General features: G+C 35.7%; 1 protein-coding gene across 2 annotated transcripts in view; it reads left to right on the forward strand.

Moving 5' to 3' along the window:
• The window catches only part of Hers (Histone gene-specific Epigenetic Repressor in late S phase), a 244,660-nt gene that overhangs the window by 106,862 nt on the left and 111,340 nt on the right, over positions 1 to 26,458 (forward strand). Inside the window, exon 2 of one of the 2 annotated variants that reach the window (XM_088259362.1) lies at positions 19,521 to 20,701. The exons of the other annotated variant lie outside the window; for it this stretch is intronic. Within the exon in view, the coding sequence (XP_088115488.1) occupies positions 20,497 to 20,701 (205 nt within the window). The 5' untranslated portion in view covers positions 19,521 to 20,496. The remainder of the gene's footprint in view (positions 1 to 19,520; positions 20,702 to 26,458) is intronic. 2 annotated transcript variants of the gene reach the window in all.

Consider the following 26,458-nt stretch of genomic DNA (forward strand, 5'->3'; position numbering starts at 1 on the left):
GACTTCTATTGGTGAAATGAAAGAAGCTTTTAAAATACCCAAACTTCTATATTCTTCTTCTTCTAGTGTAGATACGCAGCAGCCAAACAATTTTGTCAGTCTTTTACATCCGCCTATATATAATTAATCTCGGGTACAACGGTGAGTAGATATACAGGCTAATTGCCGTAGAGTGACACTCTCCGAGGCCTTCATAAAATTCGCATATACTTACATGTGAAGGTTCCAACATACCTGATATCTTTCCTGGTAGTTTTCGTGGAAAAGAATCTCGTCAGGTATTTTCTGATAGAACTGTATTTTTCCCAGTATATTGAAAATGACATTTCGCTCACTTCTTTCAACAACGTCATAAATAAAAAAACTTGGTTTTTCAGGAGATCGTTTTTTAAAAATATAATATAATGAATTAAAAATCAAGCCACTTATTGAACTTTTTACTGTGCAACAGATCTTTTTAAGGAAATTCTGAATGTTTTTTCTCCATTTGAAAAATATTAAGTATATTTAAAAAAATAATTAAATAATACCTTTTCTTCAAAATGCAAAAACAACACTTTCTGCCCTGTAGCAGGTAAATTTTAAGTTAAAAATTTACCGCTTTTGCTGGGATATATTACATTTTCTGGGCAATCCGAAAACAAAACTGAAAATTGTCGATTTTTGATTTATGACGTCGTTGAAAGGAGTAAGCGATATATTTTGAGGAAAAGTTGTATTTACCAAAGTAAAACTTAATTAAAAAATACCTTTTCTTCAAAATGCAAAAACAAAACTTTTTTGCTAGGATAAAGTACATTTTCTGGGCATTCCGAATATATGCACAACTGAAAATTGACGATTTTTGAATTATGACGTTCTTGAAAGGAGTGAGCGATTTATCAGAACGTATGTCTTGCATTTTTGCGTTAGATGTTTTTTTCTGTAGGTACAATGAAAATTTAGGGATCGTTGCAGTAGTGGTGATGAAGAAGGGTAGTATCACGCAGGTTGATGATGTGTGGTGAGGAGGACAGAGAGCACAGTGCGATTGAATGTGGTTTATTGTGCTGCATTTTGCTTAGTTGCTTTTTGCGTGTTCTGGGAAATGTTTTCTTGGAATTGGCAACTGCTACGTGCTGTGTGTTATCGATAGATATTATTCGATCCTCAAGTTGACTGACCCCACAAAAATACTAAATTGTTGCATATATCGTTGGACGAACTCAGGCGGTTACGCGTCAATTAATTTATTCTGTATCCGAAAATTGCTTAAGATATTTTGTTAATTCAAATAAATTAAATTGGACAACGATCCTAATATTGATACAACTTATTGGGTATTTTCCGAAAGCTGTTTAATCCCCTACCGCGGACAGGTGAGTAAACCGCGTATTAATGGTTCGCATTAATAACACTTACTCGAGGAGATTATTTCAGATATTAATGTTCGTAATTATTAATGCTGTCATATTTCGACTGCGCTGTTGAGAATGTAAAAAAATATTATGTTCTCATCAATGTTAAATATTAAATATTACATATCGCTTACTCCTTTCAAGAACTTCATAAATCAGAAATCGTCAATTTTCATTTGTGCATATTTTCGGAATGCCCAGAAAATGTACTTTATCCCAGCAAAAGAGAGCTACAGGGTAAAAAGTGTTGTTTTTGCATTTTGAAGAGAAGGTATTGTTTCATTATTATTTTAAAATACTAAATATCTTTCAAATGGAGAAAAACCCTTTAGGTTTTACCTAAAAAGATCTGTTGCACAGTAAAAAGTTCAATTAGTGGCTTGATATTTATTTTTAATACATTGTATTATATTTTTAAACTTTGAAAACGTTCTCCTGAAAAATCATGTTTTTTGATTTATGAGGATCTTGAAAAGAGTGAGCGATTTATTATTTTTAAACTAATTAATTATTGCATTTCACAATGTGCGAACACAGGCCATATTAATCGAAATAATCGGCCGGTATGTATGAGGAGATGCATGAACGTGGAAGAGGCGAAGAGTGTTTGCAAAGACTGAGTGGTATGGCGTTCTATTCTCTCTGCCTACCCCTGCGTGATGGTGTGTTATATAATTTTTCTTCTTTGTCAGACTGGTTCGGTGTCCTAGACGTTAACAGTCAGTATTGCTTCCTGTTTTCTAAGTTTCCTGGAATAGCTCTCAAGCTTCTCAGATACAGTCCACTTAAGTTATGCATATTCAAAGCTAGGGTAGTTGTCAATCTGCTAGATTTTTGGTACCGATTAAGTTATAAATACAATATACTGCCAACTTCTATCAAAGTAACCCCATAGACTAAAGAACGTGTGTCAAAAATAACTATTTAAAAATCTAATACATAACTTTAAAAAAACACCTGAGACATTACCGTCTATCATTAGCATCCTAACTGTCCATCAAACCTCATCCCTTAGTTTTTCTCTCTGCCTCCTTCCCTAAACTCCCTTTTTCTTTTGCCTTCCTTATTATCATCAATTTGTAATTTATGTTTTTTTTATATGTTTAACAAAGTGCTATCTACTCTCTGATTGCAAACAAGGTATCAAACGTTTTTATATTCCATACGCACTTTGCCTCTGGTCTTTCGTGTTGTTTGTTATGTTTGTTGAAAGCGCGTTCATGTCAAGGTCGCCAATGCAATGGCAATAAGACATTTTGAAAAAGGTCTACACCAGTTTAAGATATTATAATTTAGACGGTTTTTACCATATGCTGTTAAGGGGTTAACACTTTAGGAGCATTAAATTAGCCCCAACACTGCTAATGATAGTCCGAGCATAAGCCATATTTCTCTTCTGTTTATTTTTTAAAATCCGGTCCGCTTTTCGCGCGTTGGTTTATCGTGCATTGTCGTCAACACGACCTGCTTTCATTGTTCTACCACCATTTTCATATTTACATTAAAAATTTAAATATGTTACAATGACTTGTTTATGAATGAAAACGCAGGGGATGTTGAATATTTTCTTTCTGGCATTTAGTTTCGGGGGTCGCTTTGTGGTAACTTGTCAAATATCGGTTATTATTTTAGTATATTGTGAGACTCGACATTTTTATGAAACACCGTGTGCGAAACTTAGCATTAATTTGGGAATTATGCCCCTGGGGCATTGAAACACCTCTCACCTCCTCCTCAAATTCATCGAATTGAGCTTATCGAACGCTTGTCATAAAATAGTATTACAATAATTGGTATTTACCTGATTAACTCAAGTTTAAAAATGCGTAGTTTTTCTTATTAAATGAAGAAAATACAATCTTAATGTCTTATTCTTTATTTATTTATTTCAAAACATATTGCATACATAAGTCATAATTATAACATTTTCGATGAGTGATTTCCATTTCTTATTTTGGGACATGGGATTTAGGCTAACAAGACTGATACACAAATAAGAAAGTTTAAAAAAAAAGATAAATAATCAATCAAAACTTAACACAGGGAAAAATATAAAATATAAAACAATAAATGGGCATAGTAAATAGGCATTTAAAAAAACATAAGGTAGGAAGCATGTTGAAAAGATACAGATGAGAAAATATAACTTTGTAATCACTAACACAAATATCTTTCTATAAAGTATTTTTCAGTTCATTGATTTTGGAACCCTGATTTCGTTCTATTATATATATGTCAGGCAGCTGGTTAATTTGGGGATAGGCAATATATTGCAAGGACTCTACTTCAAACTTAGTTGTGTTTATCGGCTCCACATGTATTTTGTTATGTATGTGTATTATAATAAGGAATTTCTCTGTTAAAAATCTGTTAAGAAGGATGGCGGTCGCACCCGTTTCATATTGAATCACGTAATTTGTTTTATGAATTAGCGTGATTTGTTTTTGAACTTATTACATTTAGCTGCGTTGCAGAACTGGGCTAACAGTAAGTCAAGTCGAGGAGTGCGGTTGATCCGCTTTGATAAAAGTTTAGCCGCAGCCGCCGTAGTTTGCACTGTTGGGTATTATTATCACGGTCATCCATCGATACTATTTTAAAATATTTAAGATTGTTCCTTGTTATTGCAAATGATAATAATTTTTGCCCAAACCAGAAACACAATTTTATTGTAATAACAGCCGGACAATGTCTGGATTCAATACGTATACACCGAACGCAAATTCTCGGCAATGATTTAGCGGACCATATCGATATCTGGAATATGTCACTTCCTTACTATAATGCAATATTTATGGCGAATGCATAATATGTTGTTTTATATATTCATCCTGGTTTAGATAAGTACTTTTAGGAGAAAAATATTTTTAAAAATAAAAAACATGTTATTGGTTCAAAATCCCTGAAATATTGTTTATATCAAGATAGGTTCAACGTATGTATTTAGTGCATAGAAATATGTAAGTACCACTGACATTACAACAATAACCAATGAATCGAAAGTGCTTTAATAATTTTACTAAGTTTTAATTATTTAAAAATAATTAAAACTATTTTTATTTATTTATTTATTATTTTATCATTAAGTATACAACATGTAATTTATTTTGTACAAATTAGCTGCGGCCGTTAATAAAGGAATAAATACATAGTGTCTTCCGCTGCTATCAGCCACATTTAATAATCAGAACTTTATTTTATTTATTGTTTCGGCATTAACTTTGTGGTAAGACATGTTACAATGATTAAAGAAAACACTTGTTTTTTACCACTTGAGTTTTATTAAAGACTACATGTTTCAGAAGTTACACTTCCATCATTCAGGTCTGTATAATAACTAATAGTATAATAGTATAATGACTAATAGTTACTATACAGACCTGGATGATGGAAGTGTAACTTCTGAAACATGTAGTCTTTAATAAAACTCAAGTGGTATAAAACAAGTGTTTTCTTTAATCATTGTATCAGAACTTTACGTAAGTTTGAAATGTTCTAATCGTGGAATCGAATCAGAGATTTGTCCAATGAATAATAACGGTTAGTTCGTTTATTCACATAACCGTGATTTCTCCGTTATCAGTTATCAGATGTTTTATGCTATAAACGCGGAAACATGTCGTCTTCGTTTTTATAAGCTATTCTGAATGCTATATAAAAAGCAGTTAACATACAAATAAAATCCCAATTTTTTTTTATAAATTCTTTTGAGGACAAACCGATTTTGAACGTTAAACGTTGACAATTCTCTTTGGTTGGATAACTAATTAAGACTTCACGTGTTGAATAAAATAATGTTTGTTTGTTTAGTGATGCTAATTTGTGTCGGGTTGTGGTCCCGTGGTTAGTGTCGCGGACACTTCAGTCAGAGTTTCTCGGTTCGAACGCAGTCTACCACAACTTTGATACCTATTTCTAATAATGAGCCGCTTAGGCTCATAGAAATAGTATGAAATTGAAGTTTTGTATTTTTGCAAATAATGAAAACACAAATAATTCTCTTTTTTATAAAAAAAAATCATTATATAGGTTGTAATTTCATTAAATTCGATAGTAACAATTGAATAAAGCTCTTCTATTGAAGAGCTTTATTCAATTCTCTGTAGCTTTGACATATTACGTGCTACGTCTATTATGTCATTTGAAATATTTTCTTTGTTTATTTTTTTTATTGTGTGTCCTTTATTTACAAGATTTGTAATGTCTTCCGTTTTGATTAATTAATTTTCACTTTTTTTTTTGCATACCAGATCATTTATAGTCTGAAACCCGAAACCGCACGGTATCCAATCGCGCTGACTGTTTTCATACCGAGACGGAAAATGCGGAGGAATATTCACTCATTTTATTCTTTATTCAATAATATTTATATTATCAGTAATAAAACCGGATAACTAACTACTAAATTAGCAATAATTTTCCTCATCGTCGATCGCAATCCGCCAAATAATAGTCCGTATGCAATCTTGGCGGTGTATACATGCATTTAATCTAATTCCACGCCCCTCCCCCGCCATATCTCTCCAGCCGCTGCACGTAGCGTACTGCAGTGCAGTGACGTCACCACTGACGTCACTTCCTGCCACGTAAGTCGGGCTCGTAACGTTTTACCTAACCTCCAGAGCTGGTACTAAACTTTTTAACTTTGCGGCATATCTCCTACTGGGATTGTCTGTTTCAAATTTATAAACAAAGTTAATAATGTCGATTTCTTCTTTATTGTATACAGTGGAACTTCTCATAACGAGCATAATTCGTTCCAGAATCTTACTCGTAAAGCGAAACTTTAAAACATATATTAAAATCATTTTTAACTTTGTGATATGGTAATATAACACTCTCCTTATCATTCATCGTTATTAATGTGGTATTACACGATGTGAACGATGAATGATAAAGAAACTTTTTTGTTTTGACAGGCGCTCCCGTCCCGCTCACACGTGGATGTTGTGAAAAAGTGACTTACCCCTTCTCTGTAACTCGTTATGCGAAATGTCACTCGTTAAAGGAGCAACTTTTACTAAAAAAACGATCTTTATTCGAATTACTCGTTATGAGAGGTACTCGTTATGAGATGTTCCACTGTATCTCTCTTTTGCACCAGAGAAGAATCTTAAGTAACCGCATTAAATGCAGGATTATCTCTGTCGTAAATTACGCGAAGACAGGGCAATCGCTCTTACTTAAGTCAAAGACTAAAATTCTGTCTTTTATTTGTTTTTATAAAATTATTTAATATGGAGTTTTATAAAACAAAAATAATAAACATTTTTATCGCCAATGAATACAGTGACGGTTGATTTATTATTCAATACAATTCTAGATATAGAAGGTGATATTGATTTTTTGTATAAACATTTAGTCAAATGTTAAATGACAACATTCACCATTTGCCCATTATTAAACACCCGTATTGCCAGGATTTTCGAAGCTGTATATATGGTGTATTCAACAACCGCTTTCGTAACTTAGTTGGAACTGCCATCTGTTGATAACTGAATTAAATAGATTTTTCCTTACCATATGTAGTTTGCTACTTATATTTTATTGTATTTTTTTTGTTTTTTATTTTTTATTTTATTTTATCTGGTCGCTGAATAAATTCATTAAAAATATTTTTATATAACTGTATTGATATAAATGTTTAGTAGGTTACAATATGTTTTTTTTTTATTTGGCAGTCACCCAGTGAGAGAATGTTTCTGCCAGAGTCAAGTCTTATTTTTATTTACTAACAAAAAATTAATAATTAATAATCATATCAATCAATAAAATGTTCATAGTTAAAAAAGGTTGGCTGTGTTATTATTTGTTGAACGTTTTATATAAATTCTGGTCTTAAAAGACGAGCAAATACTTATTTCGTCACTCGTATACGATTATTTGTGATTTTTTTATATTTTACTGAAAGCTTATTTAATTTACTGACCAAAATGGTGAATTAGACACTGACCAATCAGAGTGCACTGTCCTTTAGTGGAGTTAGAGAAACCCGAGGTAGATACGTACTTTATATAATGGTGGGTAGACGGATAGGTATCGGGTACGGAATATTCCCACGCCGAGTAACTTCTCGACTGTTCTCTCGGAAGTTTTTTTCATAGCACATCAGTGTCAATGACATTCATCGCATTCTGTTTCAATAAAGAGACTACAACATTCCAGAATACGTATTTTCGGGAAGAAATTCTTTACGCTGTACGCCTAATAACTTTGTCCTCCGCGGTGTAGTTAGTTGTAACTTTGCTTACGAAGGGACACTGAGTCCGAATCGTAAGGGAGTCAATATGAAAATTGAGTACTATTTTTACTGCAAAATACACAATTAATAAAATCACCGTGGCCTTGAGACGCATGAACCTTACTGCATGAGTAGTGTGATGGGTGTTATTTCGCAGGCGAAAGGGAATGCTTTTGAAGTCGTGAGTAGGACAGGACATAGGAGTGAGCAAGTTTAACAAGTGATATTTGAATTTCAATATTTACTAATGTAATTTAAATAATATTTTTTTTTAAAGTGGATGTTTTTATGACTTGCAAATTGGTGGACAATCTAGAGGTTTTGATATTGAAAAAAAGGAAAACAAAACAAAATACGACAATACTTTATTTTTCCTAATAAAATAACGCTGTCTGCGTACTAAAAAAAACAAAAATTAAAAAATATTCAATTGAAAAATATTAAAACATGTTTTTGTTTCAAATAAATAAATAGCATAAATTATGTTGTAAATAAACACTATAAAAAACAGGAAGATTTTTATCTCATTACATATATCAAGCCTAAAAATGATTAAGTCAAATTAAATAGCAAAATAATAACATTAATAAATCTTTTACTTTCTATAAAATGAATAAAAGTTTTTTTATACGTTGTCTAAATGCAAACTTCGACAGTTGGAAGCCACCTGTTCCACAGCCTTACGTTCTTATAAATAAGATATAATAAAAAAGGAATGTTTCCGATAATAATAGTCGAGGTAAGGAACGGTAAGCGGTTAGATACCGAAGGGCTCGCCTGCAACGTGGCACGTGCCCCCCGCTCCCCTTCCCTCCACAGCAGCTGGGCCCTTTCATCCCTCACCACCTCCCTTACATCCACAATACGCATTAATAATCGTAACTCAATACAAAAACTCGGCAATGAATCGAGTGCTCATTGTCGGCGGAGAGCTGTTCAATCGACATTATTATTTTGTCGCGGCAATTGACGATTTAATTGGATGTAAAATTTGCATTCATTTGGCGTATTAATGATTTTCAATACATTTGTCATTGGTACCTACCTGCTTCATACTACATTTAAAAAAATTGACTCGTTGTCAATTTATTCATTGACTAGCGTACCCGGCCACGCGTTGCTGTGGCTCATTCTGGTTAAATGCAAAATAAAGAAAATAGAAAGCACGCATTTCTTATGTGTATAATTTTCGCAATACTCCTGAGCAATAAACATATGGACATGAGTTCTGCGAAATAACAATGCAATCGAAAACATTGGTATTAAGTGACAGCAGTTGTTAAGAAGCAAGCTGTCCGTCACGAGCAATGTTTAGTTTTGCGTGTGTTGCTGTTACGTTCAACAGGTGGCACTGCCATTGCGGGAAAACATGTTGTTTAAAAAATATAAAGATTTTTAAAAACACTCACCGATGCAACTCTATCAAAATTTTAAAGCATCATAGTCAAATGTTAACATCGGTGATTAAGAAGATTAAAAATTTTGATGAAACGATTAATTACATTTTTATTCATATGGATAAGTGACGTCACGTTTACGTATACGAAATTTTGAACAAGTAGGTATGTATTTACGTTTACAGAGTAATTAGTAAATCATAAACAAGCCCCTTCGCGAACTCTACAACCCCTAATTTGTATTCAAGGCTCCACATGCGCCTAACTGCGAAATAATCGCGAAAACATACACTAACCTGCATAAAGCATTAACCAAGCTCTTCGTTTATCACGGCGGCTTTATTACTATTTGTGTCGTACCTGTATACTTCTTCTATGGCACTTGTATACTTCTTCTTGTATTTTTTGACAATCTTTGTTTAAAAAAATACTAATATCGAACTCGGCTATTTCGAGGAAGATGGAACCGGCTGAATTTGCTCGTTATATCCGTGAATAGCTATTTTTATTAACATACTCGTACCCATAACATGAAGACATGAAGTATCTAGAACGGTCACATACACAACACGATTAGTGGCAATTAAAAATAAATACAAAATTCACCCATTATTTTTCTGTCAATCCAGTTTCCCTATAAAATTTAGAAAATTCTGCTTTTCCTTGCGTACAAAACCATTGTAGTGAAGCTTCATCAACATTCGTACAACCTTTACTCGTTATATCCGTGAATAGCTATTTTTATAAACATACCCATCACATGAACACATGATGTATCTGGAACGGTCACATACATAACACAATATAGTCGCAGTTAAAAAAATATATAATTCACCAATTATTTTTCTGTGAATTCAGTTTTCCTATAAAATTGGGAAAACTCTGCTTTTCCTTACATACAAAACCATTGTAGTAAAGCTTTATCAACATTCGTACGATCACAGTTCCTAATTTTTTGAGGGTCCATGATGTTCTTTTCAAATGTATATACAACATGAAAATATGTAGCTCATTCAATCTTATAGTACGGTCTCAACGTTTGGCAAGAAATGCGGTATGATATTTTATTATGGTTATTGAGATATTGAAGCGTTTAACTTGAAGTACGTCATTACTTGGAATAATATGAACAATATCAATCATCTGGATTGTTGATTTATTTGCGTAATGTGACGTCACACCGTTCAAAGCAAGTATGCAGATACGAGTATCATTTTTTACAGTCCACTCAACAAATTCGTTACAGAGTGATGTCAGAAAATAGTAAACAAATTGTAAAAATAGACTATTGGTTTTTATTAAAATTTAATTACAATTAATCGAAGATTTTATTTCTTCACATCATTATAAAGATAATTGTAAATCAATCAAACTTCAATCAATCAAATATTTTAATTTTTATACGAGTAATTCACCAAAATTACGTACAAGATTGTATTTTTTGGAGTGAAAATGATACATATTTTTACATACCTACTATTTAAAATACTTAAAGTAAGAACGGTAGTTTGATTAAGGCACTAAACATATTTTTTTATTTTCTATTCGTTAGGATGTCCGCGCTAGTACGAGTACAGGATGCAACCCCGAGTGCCCTAGTAATTGCTGATGTTCCCCCTTTCCTCGCTTACTGTACCTACTAGTCCTCTTTTATATCTTTATTTATAGATTTGGCGTTTAATTTGTAGAACTCCATTTTAATTTATGTACTATATGTTAAACCAAAAAGTGATGATTCGAGTCTACCAAGTTGTATTATATTGTTGAAAAAACACATAAAAATCAATTTTGTGAGAATTCTTTCGCCTACTCATACCATTTTCAAACTAATCCGTTTGAAAATGCCATAAATAGGCGAAACAATTCTCACAAAATTGATTTTTATGTGTTTCTTCAACAATAGAATACAACTTGGTAGACTCAAAAAATCAGTGTTTGATGTAACATTTAATACATAAACTCTTTTTATTGCGTCATCTGTAGTGCGGAACTGATAACCCTGCCTTATAATATAATATTAGTAGCATCGATTTTATGCAATGCCCTATGTACCTATTCAGTATTCCTAGCATAATTGATTAACTCAAGAAAAAAGATTTAAGTTCCTACTTTCAAACGCTGCGCAGTTAAAACCCTGAAATATATATTTTTTTATTGAAGATGCATTTGAATCAGAATGCGTTGTCGTAAAGTAGGCATGTTTCTGAGTTCGGCCGTGCAAGGTCGTGCTGGAATACCTGAGTGACGTCACCGGTATCGATCATCGAGCGGATGGACAACAGTTCAACAGTCAACCGTACCGCACCATCCGCCTTATCAACCCGCTATTAGGGCGCGGGCGGGACGGGATACGAACGGAACCCACAGGATGGCAGTGTCGGGCCTCACCTTTACAACAAACCAAATCAAATCATTATTTCATTAATTGATTCGGCAGTCACTATGCGGTAAAACCTATCCACTTTTAGTTGAAATAATTACTCAATAATTACCACTATTTCTTAAAATACGGTGTTGTAAAATACTGTCACATTGTACACGCATGCTTATTTTGATAGTTACGTAATTTTAAAAACATTACCAGAAAAACCCACGCCTAGTAAAAAACAAGTAGTTCGCAGTATCCATTTCAGATTACCTCCATTTGATGTCACCATTACTGTCAACTCCCCACCCCCTTCTTCCCCACCCCGACCCCACCATATCACCACATCTACTGTTACCAGAGATACTTAAGCGATGGAAATTCATAAGATTGGTGGATATTTATTGGGAAAAATTGCCAATTTGGTTTACAAAACAAAAAAAAACAAAAACCGAAAAATCAAACTATTCAACCTCATATAAAAAATATTTCGAATCGGTTTATTGGAAACAAAGGGGGTCTCCAAATGAATAACTTCTTCATCTTTGTTGAGATGTTAAAAATTAATATGAAATTTAAAAATTGTTTTCACCCAGAAAGTTCATGAAAACCTGACAGGACAAGCGGCAATATAAATTAAAATGCTGAATATGTTGTTGCAAGGCCACAAAAATAATCCAACACGACAAAAACATAGGTCACAGATAACGTTGAAAGAGTAGCTAGACTGGCGAGGTCACGTGACTCAAATGTCAAATGATAGATGGGCCAGAATAGTTCTGAATTCAACACTGAGGTCGAAAACTCGCTTGTCAGACAGAATAAGATTCGTCGACCCAACGAGGTAAGTGTTGTAGTGGACAAGGATTGAGAATATTGAAGGCGAAACCATTTTCTACACTGGAATCAGATGAAGAAAACACAAAACAACATTAAAAATGCATATGAAAATAACCTTCACGCATGAAATCATCATATAATGGAAGAAAATACCATGGATACCCTCGTATTATTTACTATGCGGTCAAAATTGTAGACATAATTTATAAGTATTTAGTATGGATGTTAGTTATAGATTCTCGGGTGTTACCGTCCTTCAGTAAGCGCTGAGGAAATCTCCTAGGCGGTACTGGAGGCTTTAAGGAGCAGAAGAGGAGGTTGGAAGGTGGGCTATATGTATACATATTTACTTTTATCGCATCTATTCTGGAAATTTCCTTCCTGCAACGATAAATTTTCCCAGGGGCCACTAACCAAAAAAGCCTGCGATTCTGTGATATAAACGAAAGTCTGCATGCATTTATTTACGTAAGGGCAGGTATGCGCTAAAATGTAATGATATTTTAGCATTGCGATAAAGTATAGTACCTAATGGTTGTGTGTTTTGTTCAGTGTGAGATTCCAATTACCAAAAACACGTGTTTGTAAGAATACGCCGTGTCACGCTGATGTGTTATTTGTAAGGAATTATCTTCCCCGCCCTTTCTGGACATGTCCCGTTCGGCCCGTATCGTACCCGCCACACCCCGCTTCCTTTCGTCACCACGACCAGGGCACGAGCCGAAATACAGCAATATGCTGGTACCATTTTATGCACCCTTACCAATTAGAACTTCTCACGTTCGTATATTGATATATGTAATTCGCCCTTTTTATAAATTTAAAATCACACTCCTCGAAATTTTAGGGCATTACTCAACATCTGTAAACATGCATTTTTAATTCCGCGTTAAAGATGTAAATCAGCATTATAAACCTTATTTTTTCAGAGCAAAGTTTGTCATATTTTTTTAACCGTGAAAGTGATCGTTTCTCATGGTACCCAAAAATCTAAAATTGGGCATCCCAAATCCACAAAATTAATATTATGCATTACATACTACCTACCTGCGTATATTTTCTGGTTTTTATTTTCAATAACTCTTGAGTTTTAGTGTTTTCCAAAACGACATATATTATGTATTTTTTTAAACTTTAAACCAATTTTTTTTCCTCTCTATTTCTACATTTTATCTAACACTACTATGGAAATTTAACAAGAAAAAAAAATTGGGTTATACTCGTTTTCGTTCTTAAATTATTTCTGATTTCTGTATTTTACCTATTTTTAACTCTACCCATAAAAGCTCGTTTGAATACTCTGTCATACGTGTTTTCATCTTCTTTAGAACTATGAACTTTTGCCAAAACGACTAAACACTTCGTGAATTCTCAACTGCAAGTCATACAATTATGCTGAATTTACCTAGGTCGTACTTACGTAGGAAGAAAGTTCCTTTTGTATGACGGAAGACGCAAAGTTTCGGGTGTTATCGATGTAAAGTAACAGTGTAAAGTTTTGATTGAGTTGGTTACCTACGCTTATTGTTCCGGGACGTACTCGGCGGGATGTTGTAGTAGGCTGCATGTGGCGTGTAGGCAAGTGGAGAGTCCCGCAGGGGAGTTCACTAACTCCTCAGTAACTCGACTCCAGCGCCATTGTCTCTCAGCCCGTTGGTGACAATTGCGGTTTACCGGATGTTCGTTTCCTTAAAAAGCATATTTATTTACATACTTAACAGTACCATTGTTTTCACTTTAAATTATAGGTAATGTTGCTTCGAGATATTGTCATGTCATTTGTTTAATTAAGTTAATCCTTTCTCCTACGTTCTAAGATAAACGGTATTTCTTCGGTCGGTTAAAATTACGCGTTTTCTAAATTACCATCTGCGAGTTCGTTCGTCAATACAATAACAAAAATTACAGTCATTATACCCAAATTGTTTTCCAAAACTCGCTTCCAAATCGTAAATAAATTGCGACTAATTGAAAATCCGTTGATAAGAGTAAATGTGTAGATAAGATAAACGCGCGGGACTTGTTTTTTATTGTTCTCTAAATTCCTAAACATTTAAAAGAGAAACTTGTTTTTCAGTGTTTATTTGCATTTGAAGCAATTAGAACTAAAAATATGATCTTGTCTTTTTGTTTTTGACAAATACATTTTTCGTAATTAATAATAATATGTAATTAACAACGTGGCACAGTCTGGCGACTAGAAACAAGCTCTGGCAAAATAAATTGAGTGTAAAAAGCTAAATAGGCAGAAATTTATTTCGTTTACATTTACACATTTCAAATACTTACTAACCGACCTACTACATTATGACCTTAATCCTCATCCAATGGTGCATAGGACACTGCATCAATTTTATGAAATGTTAATTTAATCGTTTATTATATGAAGCGAATTCAGCTGATCACCTTCCCTTCATATAGAAGAGAAAGTGATCAGCCCTGTTCTTCAGGTACCAGACCGGGGTAATAATAAATAAATATCGGAGTGAAAATATTTATTTTGACTCTCCTGGGAATCGAACCCGGGGCCTCCAGCATGGTGGCCAAATGTGCAAACCGTTACACTATTGAGGCGGATATCATACAGGGTTAAAACTCTTTGACATTGAGTTACTGTTGTGTGCAATTTAAACGTTTCGTTGAATACAGGTAGTGCTTATATTCAACGAAAACGACACTATGGTTTTATTCCTAAATTGATTTTTGACAAGTTCTTAGAAACACCCAATTGACGTCACGCAATGTTTTCAGAACTTGCATAAAATGCTCTATTATAAAAGCAACACCACATTAAAATGGAGACAATTCTCCTCGCTATCGACGAAGCTCGACTTCCCGACTTTCCGACATTTCGACGTCCCGACATCGCACTGCCACAGCCACTGCAACTTTCGACAGTGTACATGACCACGCAGTCCGTCTAATGGCTCTCGTATGTGCATAGCGTGCTTTATTACTCGGGAGTCCTGACTCATGGTACATCCCGGATCCCATCCTCTGGCGGCAGTAATGGGGAGAACTCTGGACTCTTATATCAGAGCTTCCCAACTAAAACGCTTTTTTACATTAAACTTTTGTACTGACATTTCTTGGATGAACTGAATTTTATATAATAAAATAGCAACTACATATTGTAGTTTTTCCACATTTATTTTATTTGGCCGGTGACCGGGTTTCTTCGTTATCGATATCATCAGACTGGTGGGAGGCTATACAAAATTCTTGTTTGCTCCAAAAAATTCTTGATTGCTCCAAAAAATTCTTGTTTGCTCCAAAAAAGGGTTTTCAACCTCTGACTTGTCTGACATAGAATTTTGTCTAGCCTCCCACTAGTCTGATGATCTCGGTAACGACGAAACCCAGTCACTGATCAAATCATTAAGCGTGGAAAAAAACTATATATGTACTTGTTACTTTATTATATAAAACCGTTTAGTTTTTTTGTTTTCAATTTCCTAACTAGTGGCTCTAGCTACGATTCTACTCCTTTTGCTAATATCCATGATCTTTTTTGGCAGCTTGTAAAAAACCCGAAATATTTTTTTTCTGTATAGAGGCTTACAATAAGTTTGGCAATAATGACCAATAAAGAAAGTCTAACGAAGTAATTTCCCTTTTTATATTTTAATTTCCTCACAGAGCTCGGTTGGCCGATTTTCGTTTTCCTATTACTTTCTTAAAACGTATCTACGCATAATGTGTGGGGTATGGAGATTTTAGTTTTTGGTCCTCGGATATCTACAGCTCATCCAACACTGATTATCGTGTTCTCTCGAAATTTGTTTAAATACTCTGGGACTGCATATGGTTGGGAACCACCGGACTAATAAATTGATCACGAACAAAAACTTCTCGTACGACGTCGAGGTATCTCGAGAAATAAGAAAGCTTGTTCACACTTTACATTTTTCAATTAATTTAGTACCTTAACGTACGTGTATTCGTTTGGCCCGTAATACTCGAACATATTTTTGCATTTGAAAATTTTATACGAGTAAGATCACTATTATTTTTTATTAATTGAGATTGGTTTCTGATTTTTTTTGTAAAACTATTTTTTATTTTGACATCTGAACATAGACGAAGAAGAATATGGAAGGCTGGGTATTTACAGGGCTTATGACCTCTCGTAGGCTGGTTAAGTGATCACTTTACTCACGTGTAACATTCACTATTCTATTCATGATTGACAACCACACTACTCAAAATATTGGAACCAGATTTGTGAACAAGTGTTTGCACACACTCAGAAATTTTGTACATTTTATTTGACTTACTTACTTTACCAGCCAGTTACCGGTTTCGCCGCAGTCGCAATAGACATCGTAGATTGATAGAAAAAATACCTTCCATTATTTAAAGTAAACAATATTATTTTTCGACATCTCATCAAAGATGAAGAAGAGAATGGAAGTCTGGGCATTTACGGGACTGACGACCGTCATAGGCTGGTTTAAGTGATCACTTTACAAACTGTAACATTCACCAATTTTAACCATTATTGACAACCACACTACTCAAATTCTTGGAAGTTCAAATTTTCATCTTATTTATAAAAACTACTATAATTGGAGATAATCCAGATTTCTGAACAAGTGTTTGGACACACTCAAATTATTATGAAGTAAACAATATTATTTAGAATATTTAGATTGTTTATGATATAGTTGGATTAATGTCTATGATAATTCGTGTGAATTTTAAGAATTATTGAAGCTGTATGCGAGATGAAGCGATCAGTGATCACTATTTATTACACCTGAGTCGTTCGTGTCTTGATTTATGACTGAGAAATTGAGTTGAACAATAGCGAGTCGAGTGCGGAGGTGGAGGAAGCGAGTAACGTACGTTTTACTCAGTCTACTGAGCAATAATTATGTTTTATCACTAGACTCGGTGTTAATAACCATTTACTATACGAGTGTATCGCGTAATTCCAACTGGCGATAGCGATGTACAAATCGACGAATCGTAAATTTATATTTTGTTTTCTCTCATATCCAATATCAAGTAGTGTCGCTTCATTTAGCACCTATCGCCCATACATAATTAGAATATCAGAGTAATCGTTAAAGAATCCTTTAGGTAGAATTTTACGAAAATGGCGCTGTATAAATTATCACAAATTATCTTCTTATTCTTTAGCTTGATGTAGGGCTTGTGGCCCGTTTTTAACAGGTATTAGCCTCCTGCGATGTCGATTCTTAGCTGTCAATCCATCTCTTTGGCGGTCTGCCCGCGAGTCGTCTACCTCGAGGTTGGCCGTGCACTGCAATGTGGGGGAGTCTGGATGCTTCCATTCTCCCCACATGCGCCATTGTCTTATTCCTTGTCTTCCCCACCTAACGACGTCTTGGATCTCGCATATTTCTATTATCCTGGTGTTCCTTATTCTATCTCGTAGACCCTTCCAGATATCACAAAATTTTAAAATTTTTATTATTAAACATTCAATATAACATTCCTCCTCTACTTCATGTACTGAATTGGATTTGTTTTCTCGAGAGGGTGAAATGTAAACTCTGTCTCCTTTTTTAAAATTTCATTAATTTGCTGAAAAATATTTACTTTAATATTCATACATATACATATTTATAAATTCATATGCATAATCAAAATTTAATTTTTTGCGGAGACCCGCAAAGCCGCCTTATGTGTCTTGTCGGTGAACTTCTTTTAACATATTTTTTTTATTATCATCTATTTTGACATAATGTACACAAAAAATACAACTTTCGCAATATGTATTGACTTTTGATCGTTTACCCATTCCTTTATTTTGAGGATTTTAGTACGTTTTACTAGTTTGTTGCTCACCCATGATATCCATGCACAATATTAACATATGTATAACATCGATGCACAATTTGCACAACACGGCTCCAGATATCTAAAAGAGCTGTCCATTTCAGGCGAATTAGCTGATAGACGTCCATACCATCGATCAGAAAAAAGTATTTACGCATTTTTTCGTAATTTATCCACAATTGTTGACTTTAAATCACAGATTTTTAGTTTTAACATGATAATCTCGTTTTTGTAATGATTATGTTTCTGTTTATTTTTTTAATTGGGATATATTTATTATTTACCTTTCTTATGTACAAGGTTTAGAGATGAATTAGTGGATTTTTGATTCTGTGATGAGAATAGTAAGGATAAACTAGTGCTGGCTAATTAAGCACGTCTCAGGACTTCTGTGTATGTGGGAAGCGTTATTTGCACTTATTGGACGTTCTTAAAGCTTCGTTATCATCCCTGCACACGTGGATGTGTACACTGTACATGGTAAGGAGGTCCTGTTTACCCTTTTTTGCTGCAACTTGCGAGTCTTCTCCTCTTCCGGTAGGATCTCGCGACGTTTCCGCCCTTCGCTGTCCCCGCAACCCTTCCCGACCGACGCGACCATCCCCTAGGCCGCCGCACATCCAGTCCGCGTGACGCGTGCTGCCGGTAACTTTCCATGCCGCATCTTCCGAGAAGCGAGCGAGGCGAGAAGTATGGTCGCTACCCGCGTATTTGCGTTTCCACCGCTGGCGATGGGAAAGAAATGATCCGAGCCCCCCTCGACTTCCGACATTGACACACATAATACATTCTCCCCCGTGTCCTCCGCGGCTAGAACCTTCGGCGTAACTCGAGTAGTCGGCGTAATTATTTCCCAAACTATCTTACCGGGCGGTCCCGTCCGCGCGCGGCCGTCTCCCTCACTCCGCTCGCGAAGGGAAGGAGAGATCGGTTTTTTCGTTACATCTACGCGTCCCCGATGCGTAAAAAGTCGGAACGGAGTATTCCAAAGCTACTGTTGCCCGCCGTCTGCCAGTGTTGGTGCCGCACACACCTGACGGGTGTCTCTACAGCGACCATCTGTCTGCGCGGAGAGAGCCCGAGCCAGTGTGAGTGAGCCAGTGTACTCGCGAGGTGTCACCCCGCGTCGGTGGTGGTGAGCGTACACCCGTACACGCTACACGCTACACGCTACACGCCACACGCGCTTCTCTGTGTGCGGCACGTAGGCAGCGGCGGCGCGGAGGCGGAGTGGCGGGTAGCGGAGCGGCTCAGTCAGTCGAGATCCGTCGGCGAGGTCGGACGCTTCGTTGTCACCGGTAGTCATTCCCCGCGTGCGTATATTATTGTTTTTCTTCGGAGGGTCGAGCGCGATATGCGACCAAACATTACGATTATCTTCGCGATTTTCCGAAAGAGGTCACGGATGATCTTCGGCGCTCGGTGTTAAATTGTGATTAATCTCGATCCGGTGTGTTTGTTTACATATTAAGCGCGTTGACAGTGCGCTCGAAGAGTTCGCCCGTATGGATGCGAAGGGGGCGCAGTGAGTCCGGAGGCCCCGGAGATGCTCCCGGAGCCCGCGCGCAGCTCCGGCCGCAGCAGCCGCCGACCAGCCGAGCCGCCCCGCGCCCGGAGCCCGTCCCTGCCGGCCCGCTGAGGACTGCCGGGACCCCGTCCCCTGTCCCCCATTCCGTGTTGCTGTGATATTGAGCTGTGATCCACTTTATCGGTTCTCTTTTCCCCGTGGAGTCGAAGTAATAGAGGTGCTGAAATAGCTAAGAGAAGATTTATATATTTTGACGAAGAACCGAAGAGAGCGCGAGTGAAACATATTTTTTATATACTTCTAGAGATCGAGTCGATCGTTGCCTTACTAGCGAGAATCGCGGAGCGCTTCTAGAAGATCCGTTTGTTTACCTTCGAGACTCGAAGAAAGTTCCGGAGCGAGAGAGACGCCGAAACTGGACACTCCTCTTCCGTAGAAAGCATCTCGCTAAAGCTGAACCCGGTTACGGAAAGTTTCCAACTTTCCCCGGACGCGCCGATCAGTAATAAAACTGAACGTATAAGCTATAAGGACGGAAGAACGACAATTTCATAACTCCTAGAGTTAGTCTCCCGAATTCTGAAAAGGGGTCAATTTCTACAATTCACAAAAAAATACGCACCAGAAATATTCTATATATACCTATACAACAAATCGTATTTTTCTTAAAAATATTTACAAAATATTGCCGATTTCGAGGAACTTAGACCAGTGTCAAATTACTTAAAAGTACAAAAAAATTCGTTGCCAAAATTTTTTTCCCAAAAAAAATCTGTCCACCCGATTGATACGGCGGCGATAAGGATTCGCCGATTGTGATTGTGCGGTTTTACGAGCTTTGCCCGAACGTGATAAGACTCGGAGAGATAGTGCATCGATGGGAGTGTAGTCAGTGCGGTGTCAGTGGTTCTGAGCTCGCCATGAAGGAGGAGGACTGTCGGCAGTGCGGCTGCTACTCGCAGCAGCGCTGCTCCCGGGTGGCGGACTTCAGCATCGCGGGGCTCATGGGGGCGCGCCCGCACGCGCCGCAGCGGCCGCCCGCGCCCGCGCACCCCGCGCCGCTGCCGCCCAACCTGTGGATGACCAACGAGGCCCTCCTGCTCTCCACGTACTTCTTCAAACTAGGTACCTCTCCTTCAAACTAGGCACACTGGGGTGCTTCTAGAAAATTTGGTGATGGACTTACAATCTTGTATTTATTTAGATTGGAGTGACAGGTATATTGAAAGCTTTTAAATGTAAATTCACAGTAAAATCGGGATACAATTTTATATTGTTTCACATCTTCAATAAACTTCGCTAAATTTCAATAAATCTTCAAAAAAAATTTCTTAGCAAGAGCAGATCTGTCAGGAAGCCTAGATGCTTCTGTATCAGATCTGGGCATGCGGTGGGACAGCTTTAAAAAGGTACCTATCCTCGCCTTACCTCACCAGGACGGCTCGGCTTTTCATTTACCATCTAACAAATTATTATCCATTTTTTATGTTAGTTATACTTAGTAATTACCACTTTTTCTTAAAATCTATTGTGACACGTATTTCGATGCATTCAGCGTCATTTTTAAACAAATGACACTGAATGCATGTCACAGTATATTTTTAAATATAGTGGTATTTAAGTGAAATTAAATTTATATTTGAAGAAATAACTTAGTGATTTTCCATTTCAAAACAAAACAAACAAAGTTGTATTTAAATTATAAGTAAAATTTAAATTAAAAATACATACATTTTAGCACAAAGAGACTGCCGAATCAATTAATGAAATTATTAACTACTTTCAGACCATTTACCTATAAGGCTATCACATCACAGTTGATGAATTGTATGTTGCAATTGAATATCTTACTCGTTTTTGTTTCGATTTTTTTATCGGTCATTTGATTCAGTTATTTCTCTAAACCTTCCTATCATTAGATCAAACCTTTTTGAACACAATAGTCTTTAGCTGCAGGCGCGTAATGTACAACAAAAAAAACATGGACAACATTTCAAATCAACATCATGAGGAATACTGTATTTTTCCTCTTTACATTTACGTTTAGAACGCGATGTATGAAACAGTCTATTTCTTGCCGATTTTGTAATTCTATCGATGATTTCATGTGGCGCTTGGTGTTTTAGTCATTTTAGTGTTTCTACCAAAAAAGTTGATCAAAGCTCAACAAAAGTTTTGTTTTTATTACTGTATAGAATAAAGTAACAACTACTTATGTAATTTTTTTCCGGTTGCTGGTCAAATAAAATTCGTGTGGAAAAAAACTACATGGTTTTTATTTTATTCTATAAGATCAGTTCAAAACTCAAATTTTTATTACTGGTTTTCACAGTCCTTGAAAACCATCAACTTGCTAGGATTCCTTCTATCCTGTAAGTTTTAATTTGGACCATTGCCTAACCTCGGCTTTGACTATTATTGTTACGCTAATATGCTCACGCACTCCTGGGATTAATTAGGGATTTCGCGGTCCTAATTCCTCTTGCGTGGGAGTTAGTTTTTGGTAGACTTTAGAATACATATAGCCTATAGCGACCGAGCGCCTAGATCCACTCGCGCGATAGTGTAGCCTAGACACGCCTTTATGGTAAACTTGATACCCCGTTTCCAAGCAGCGCCAATGGAGCTTTAATATGAGTGCGAACATATCTGCGCACTCATTAACTACTTTATCTAAATCAAGGACAACCAACAACTTGCTCCTACTTATTGCTTACATGGCGACACGTCCAACCGACCAAGTCGGACCTACAGAATCACTTTACGCGAGATCGATTTGTTGTTTTCAATAACCTTTATTTTCATGCAAATATCAAAAACAACGTAATCTATTACTAGATACGAATGAGTGAACGGTGAAAAAATAGGAGGTTAATATTATTAAAAGCAGAGGATGACCAACAAAAATTTGTAGTCAAACTTTAATGTAGTCAGGTTAGGAGTCGGAATGATCGACAAGTTTGTATGACGAGATAAATATACATGAGTGTGGTAGAATGTTTCCAAAGATAGAGTGATGTGGCGTTCTATTCTCTCTGCCTACCCCAGCGGAGATGGTTAATTATTTACTGAATATTTTAAAAAAATATCGAAGAAAAACACTCCCATCTATGAGAACACGCACAAAAAGCGCAGGTAAAGATTCGTCGCATTTTTGCTCATCCGACTTTATTCGCCAAACGCGTCGATCTATTGATACAAGTATCCGTTTACATATCCGAAGTGGCACAATTAAAACGCCTCAGTTGGTAATGTGTACAAGTCGGAAGGTTTTACCAAATTACTTTTGTGGGTGGTCTATATTCTGTAGCAGGCGTATGCCGCTCTTCTCCATGTTGCCGTCTGCGGGAAGAAACGCGCCGTAAACTCCCATGAAAATAATCACTTTACATTTTTATTCATTGTCCAAATAATGGCCCGAAGATTATGTCCCGACTCGGCTCTTAACAAACCTGTAAAATGCTCGTAAAACCGAAGTCTAACGACTGTTCCACTTCACAAGTTCCCGCATCGAGAATGTGTTAAGTCATTACCAACAAACAGATATGAATAAGTTTTATTCAGTTGTTATTCTTATTACCCTTTGTGCCTCATCAATTTTTCCTGATTCCTGGTTATTGAGGAAAAATCTATAGGAAATTCACTTTGTACAATATGGATTGATACATTATTGTTTCGTTTCTCGTGTGTTACATAGCGTTATGGTCACCTGGTCAACCTTACTGGAAGATCAGCCTTCATTCTTTTGGCGCCGAAGGATTCCTCTTTTATTTGTTTTGCCCATCTTGTAGAAGACTCGACTTTCCCTGTTATCAACAGATTTGCGAGACTTTCCTCGTTATTCCTGACAATATTGCAAAAGTGGGAACAAATATTTTTCCTGCATGTTGCGGAGAGTCTTTCGGTTGTGGAAGATCCTCATTCACGAAAAATATGCTCTAGGACCTGTACATCGGTCCTTGGCGTCTTTTCGTGTAAGATTCTACTCCATTCAACTGCACCAAACTGTGTCCGCATCGTAAAATGAATTCATTTCTATTTACCTATGTATCTAATTACGTGTTTACACTTTATTGGTAACTATTCAAATTGACTTTTTTTTCTGGTATAATGATCAATCGAATTACATATTATTGACTACCTTGTCGATCGATTTGACAACTTTAAAATTAGCTATTCGAATCTTGTACTGATAGTTCAGGTGTGGCTAAAGCGGTAATCGTGGAGCTCGTTATCCAGACTAATTGTGAATATTAATTACTACAAATGCATTATACTTAATTTATACTTAATTAAACTTTTAAGTTTTTGGACATATAACGCTTCGGCATTGTATCAACATCCATATCTTGAATAAGAGTTCCAGACAGGAACGCCTCGTCTTCGAAATCTAAACGACTCAAATTTAGGCGTTGGTAATAAATACTTCTTAAATATATTTTTATTGAAATTTCGTTTTAAACCATTTATTGTTGCAATGTAAATACATAATACAATGTAAGTAATTACATACCTACTACATTACAATATAAGTACATAATTAATTATTTTATGGTTTTGAAAGCTTTGATGATTTTTAAAAGAAACTATTTTTTTTCCATTTTGCAGCAATACCTTGCTGTCTGCAGTAATTTCGTTTAATTACTGTCAAATGGTTTAACGTCTAACTGTTTATGTTTACGTAGCCGATAGTCCACCGATATTATGTATAATAGGAGGTTAGGCACGTAGGCGCCGCAGGAAATAATCCAAGCCTCGTCCGAACAAAGCACAAGGCAGCACCACTGGACGGAACAATTACCACTTGTAACGGTTCCGAGCGGTTCATTACGGATCCGCTTCTTTCACGAATATTCAATTTGGATTTGGAATACCACGCCGGCTTACATTACATACCTACCGTACCTACGTACATTAATATAGGGCCACGAGTCTCTAGATTCTTCTACGCTACAAATATATCTACCTACCGTGATTATACAAATCACTTTCTACTAATTCAGTAGTTATAGAGAAATCGTGGATAAATCTTGTTTTGAACTGTGCTCAATAAATATTAGAGTATCCATTTGGCCCGAGGGCCATGGGTATTCAATATGGGAAGAATGGTGCAGCTATGTGAATCCTCAGACTCTCATGTTCCCTTCGTACAAAAAATATACATTGTCTCTGTTTAGATTGGTATCTAGTACCATAAATGTTAAAAATTTAAAGGGTTTAAAAATAAATGTTTCATACTTTTCATGTGTAACATTGATAATTTTATCTTCATTTATTGATTTGGCAGTAACTTCGTGGTAATATCTCCATGTTTACTAAAACATTTACAATACCACCGTTCTACCGCATGTACGATGTTTGAAAATGCATCGAAACACGTGTCACAATAGATTTTAAGAAACGTAGTATTTACGAAGTAAAACTTAAATCAAAAATGATAATTATAACCATGAAATTTACCTACTTGGGTGATTCCTTTTGTTATATGTTATTTAGGTAGGTACCTATTTGATCCCTGTGTGTTAAAAATAAATATTTCAGTTCTTCAAAATTTGCCATTTTTGTATTGCCATAAATATTCGATAGTGCTTTTTAAAGCTTTTAACGCAGTATTTATGATAATGTTACGAGTTGCGATCGAATTAACCCCGCAGCACTTGATATAACCCGTGCTCCGCACCGTCCAAACTAACCCGCACGCGGAATATGATGTTATACATGATATATGACCGACTTGCTGAAAAAAATAATAAAAGTCATCGAGCTGTTTTAATTTTATTTCTTTATGATGGTATCGCAAAATAATTTAATTTTTAAAATCTGTTGAAAGATATATAGTATATGGCTCAAAATAAATGTAGGAACGTCGCAAACTCTATAACTCGCCTTCCGCGCTTAGGATAAGCGTCGTCGTTGTATAAAACAAAAAAAAAAGGTTTGTTTTTTTTTTCAATGGATGTTATTTCTATACATATTATTTCCTCATTTTTTCGTTTGAGAAATATGTTTATTTTAATGGTAGGTACCTACTTATATGTCATTGTGATTGTTTTTTAGTCAATAAAAAGTGAATCCGAAATAGGCTTGAAAATAAGTTTCAAATGCTTATTAAGACGTTATTTAGTTGTATGTTATTATTTAATTTCAAATATTTATTAGATTAAAGTTTTGTACTGATATTTCTTGTTGGAACTGCATTTTACAGAATAAAATAACAACTATGTAACTTTTTCGTACGTCTGTCTTGTCTCGAGGCGATGTGTAACGTGTGAGTTAATCCGCGCGTCGGGTAAACCAAATTAACCCGCACGCCCAAAATCTTCTCAAGCTAAAAAAACAAAAAAGTTCACGTGATATTTTTATTGTTATAATTTATCATTTGTTATCGCTTAAGTATTAACTGAAAAACGCGGCCTTGCTTTGTTATTTTGAATTAATCATTGATTTATGAATTGAAACGCGATTATAAGTGAAGGTGTTTTCATTTTTTTATCAGTAGGCAAATAAATTAATCTACTTGTTTACCTAACTAATGTTATTTATTCGCAATGTTTTTAGTGTGTCCAAATCTTTATTCACAAATCCGGTTTTCACCACTTAGGAGTTATCTATATTGACATCTCAACATATATAACGAAGAATATGGATGTCTGGGCATTTACAGGGCTTACGACCTGTCAATGGCTGGTTATGTGATCTAAATAAAAGCTTTTCAAACCAACCATAGATGGCTCCGGTGAATTCAAACATAGACCGTCATGAGATTTATGACATGTATGAGATCCAAAAAAATATTTTTTAACGCACACATATTTATATCATCTTTTTTTTTCAATTTTATAGATATCAACATAGATAAAGAAGAATATTGAAGTCTGGACA

The sequence above is a fragment of the Brachycentrus maculatus genome, unplaced genomic scaffold (genome assembly GCF_059751285.1).
Source record: "Brachycentrus maculatus isolate JH-2025_06_01 unplaced genomic scaffold, ASM5975128v1 h1tg000116l, whole genome shotgun sequence".
In the NCBI taxonomy this organism is placed as follows: domain Eukaryota; kingdom Metazoa; phylum Arthropoda; class Insecta; order Trichoptera; family Brachycentridae; genus Brachycentrus; species Brachycentrus maculatus.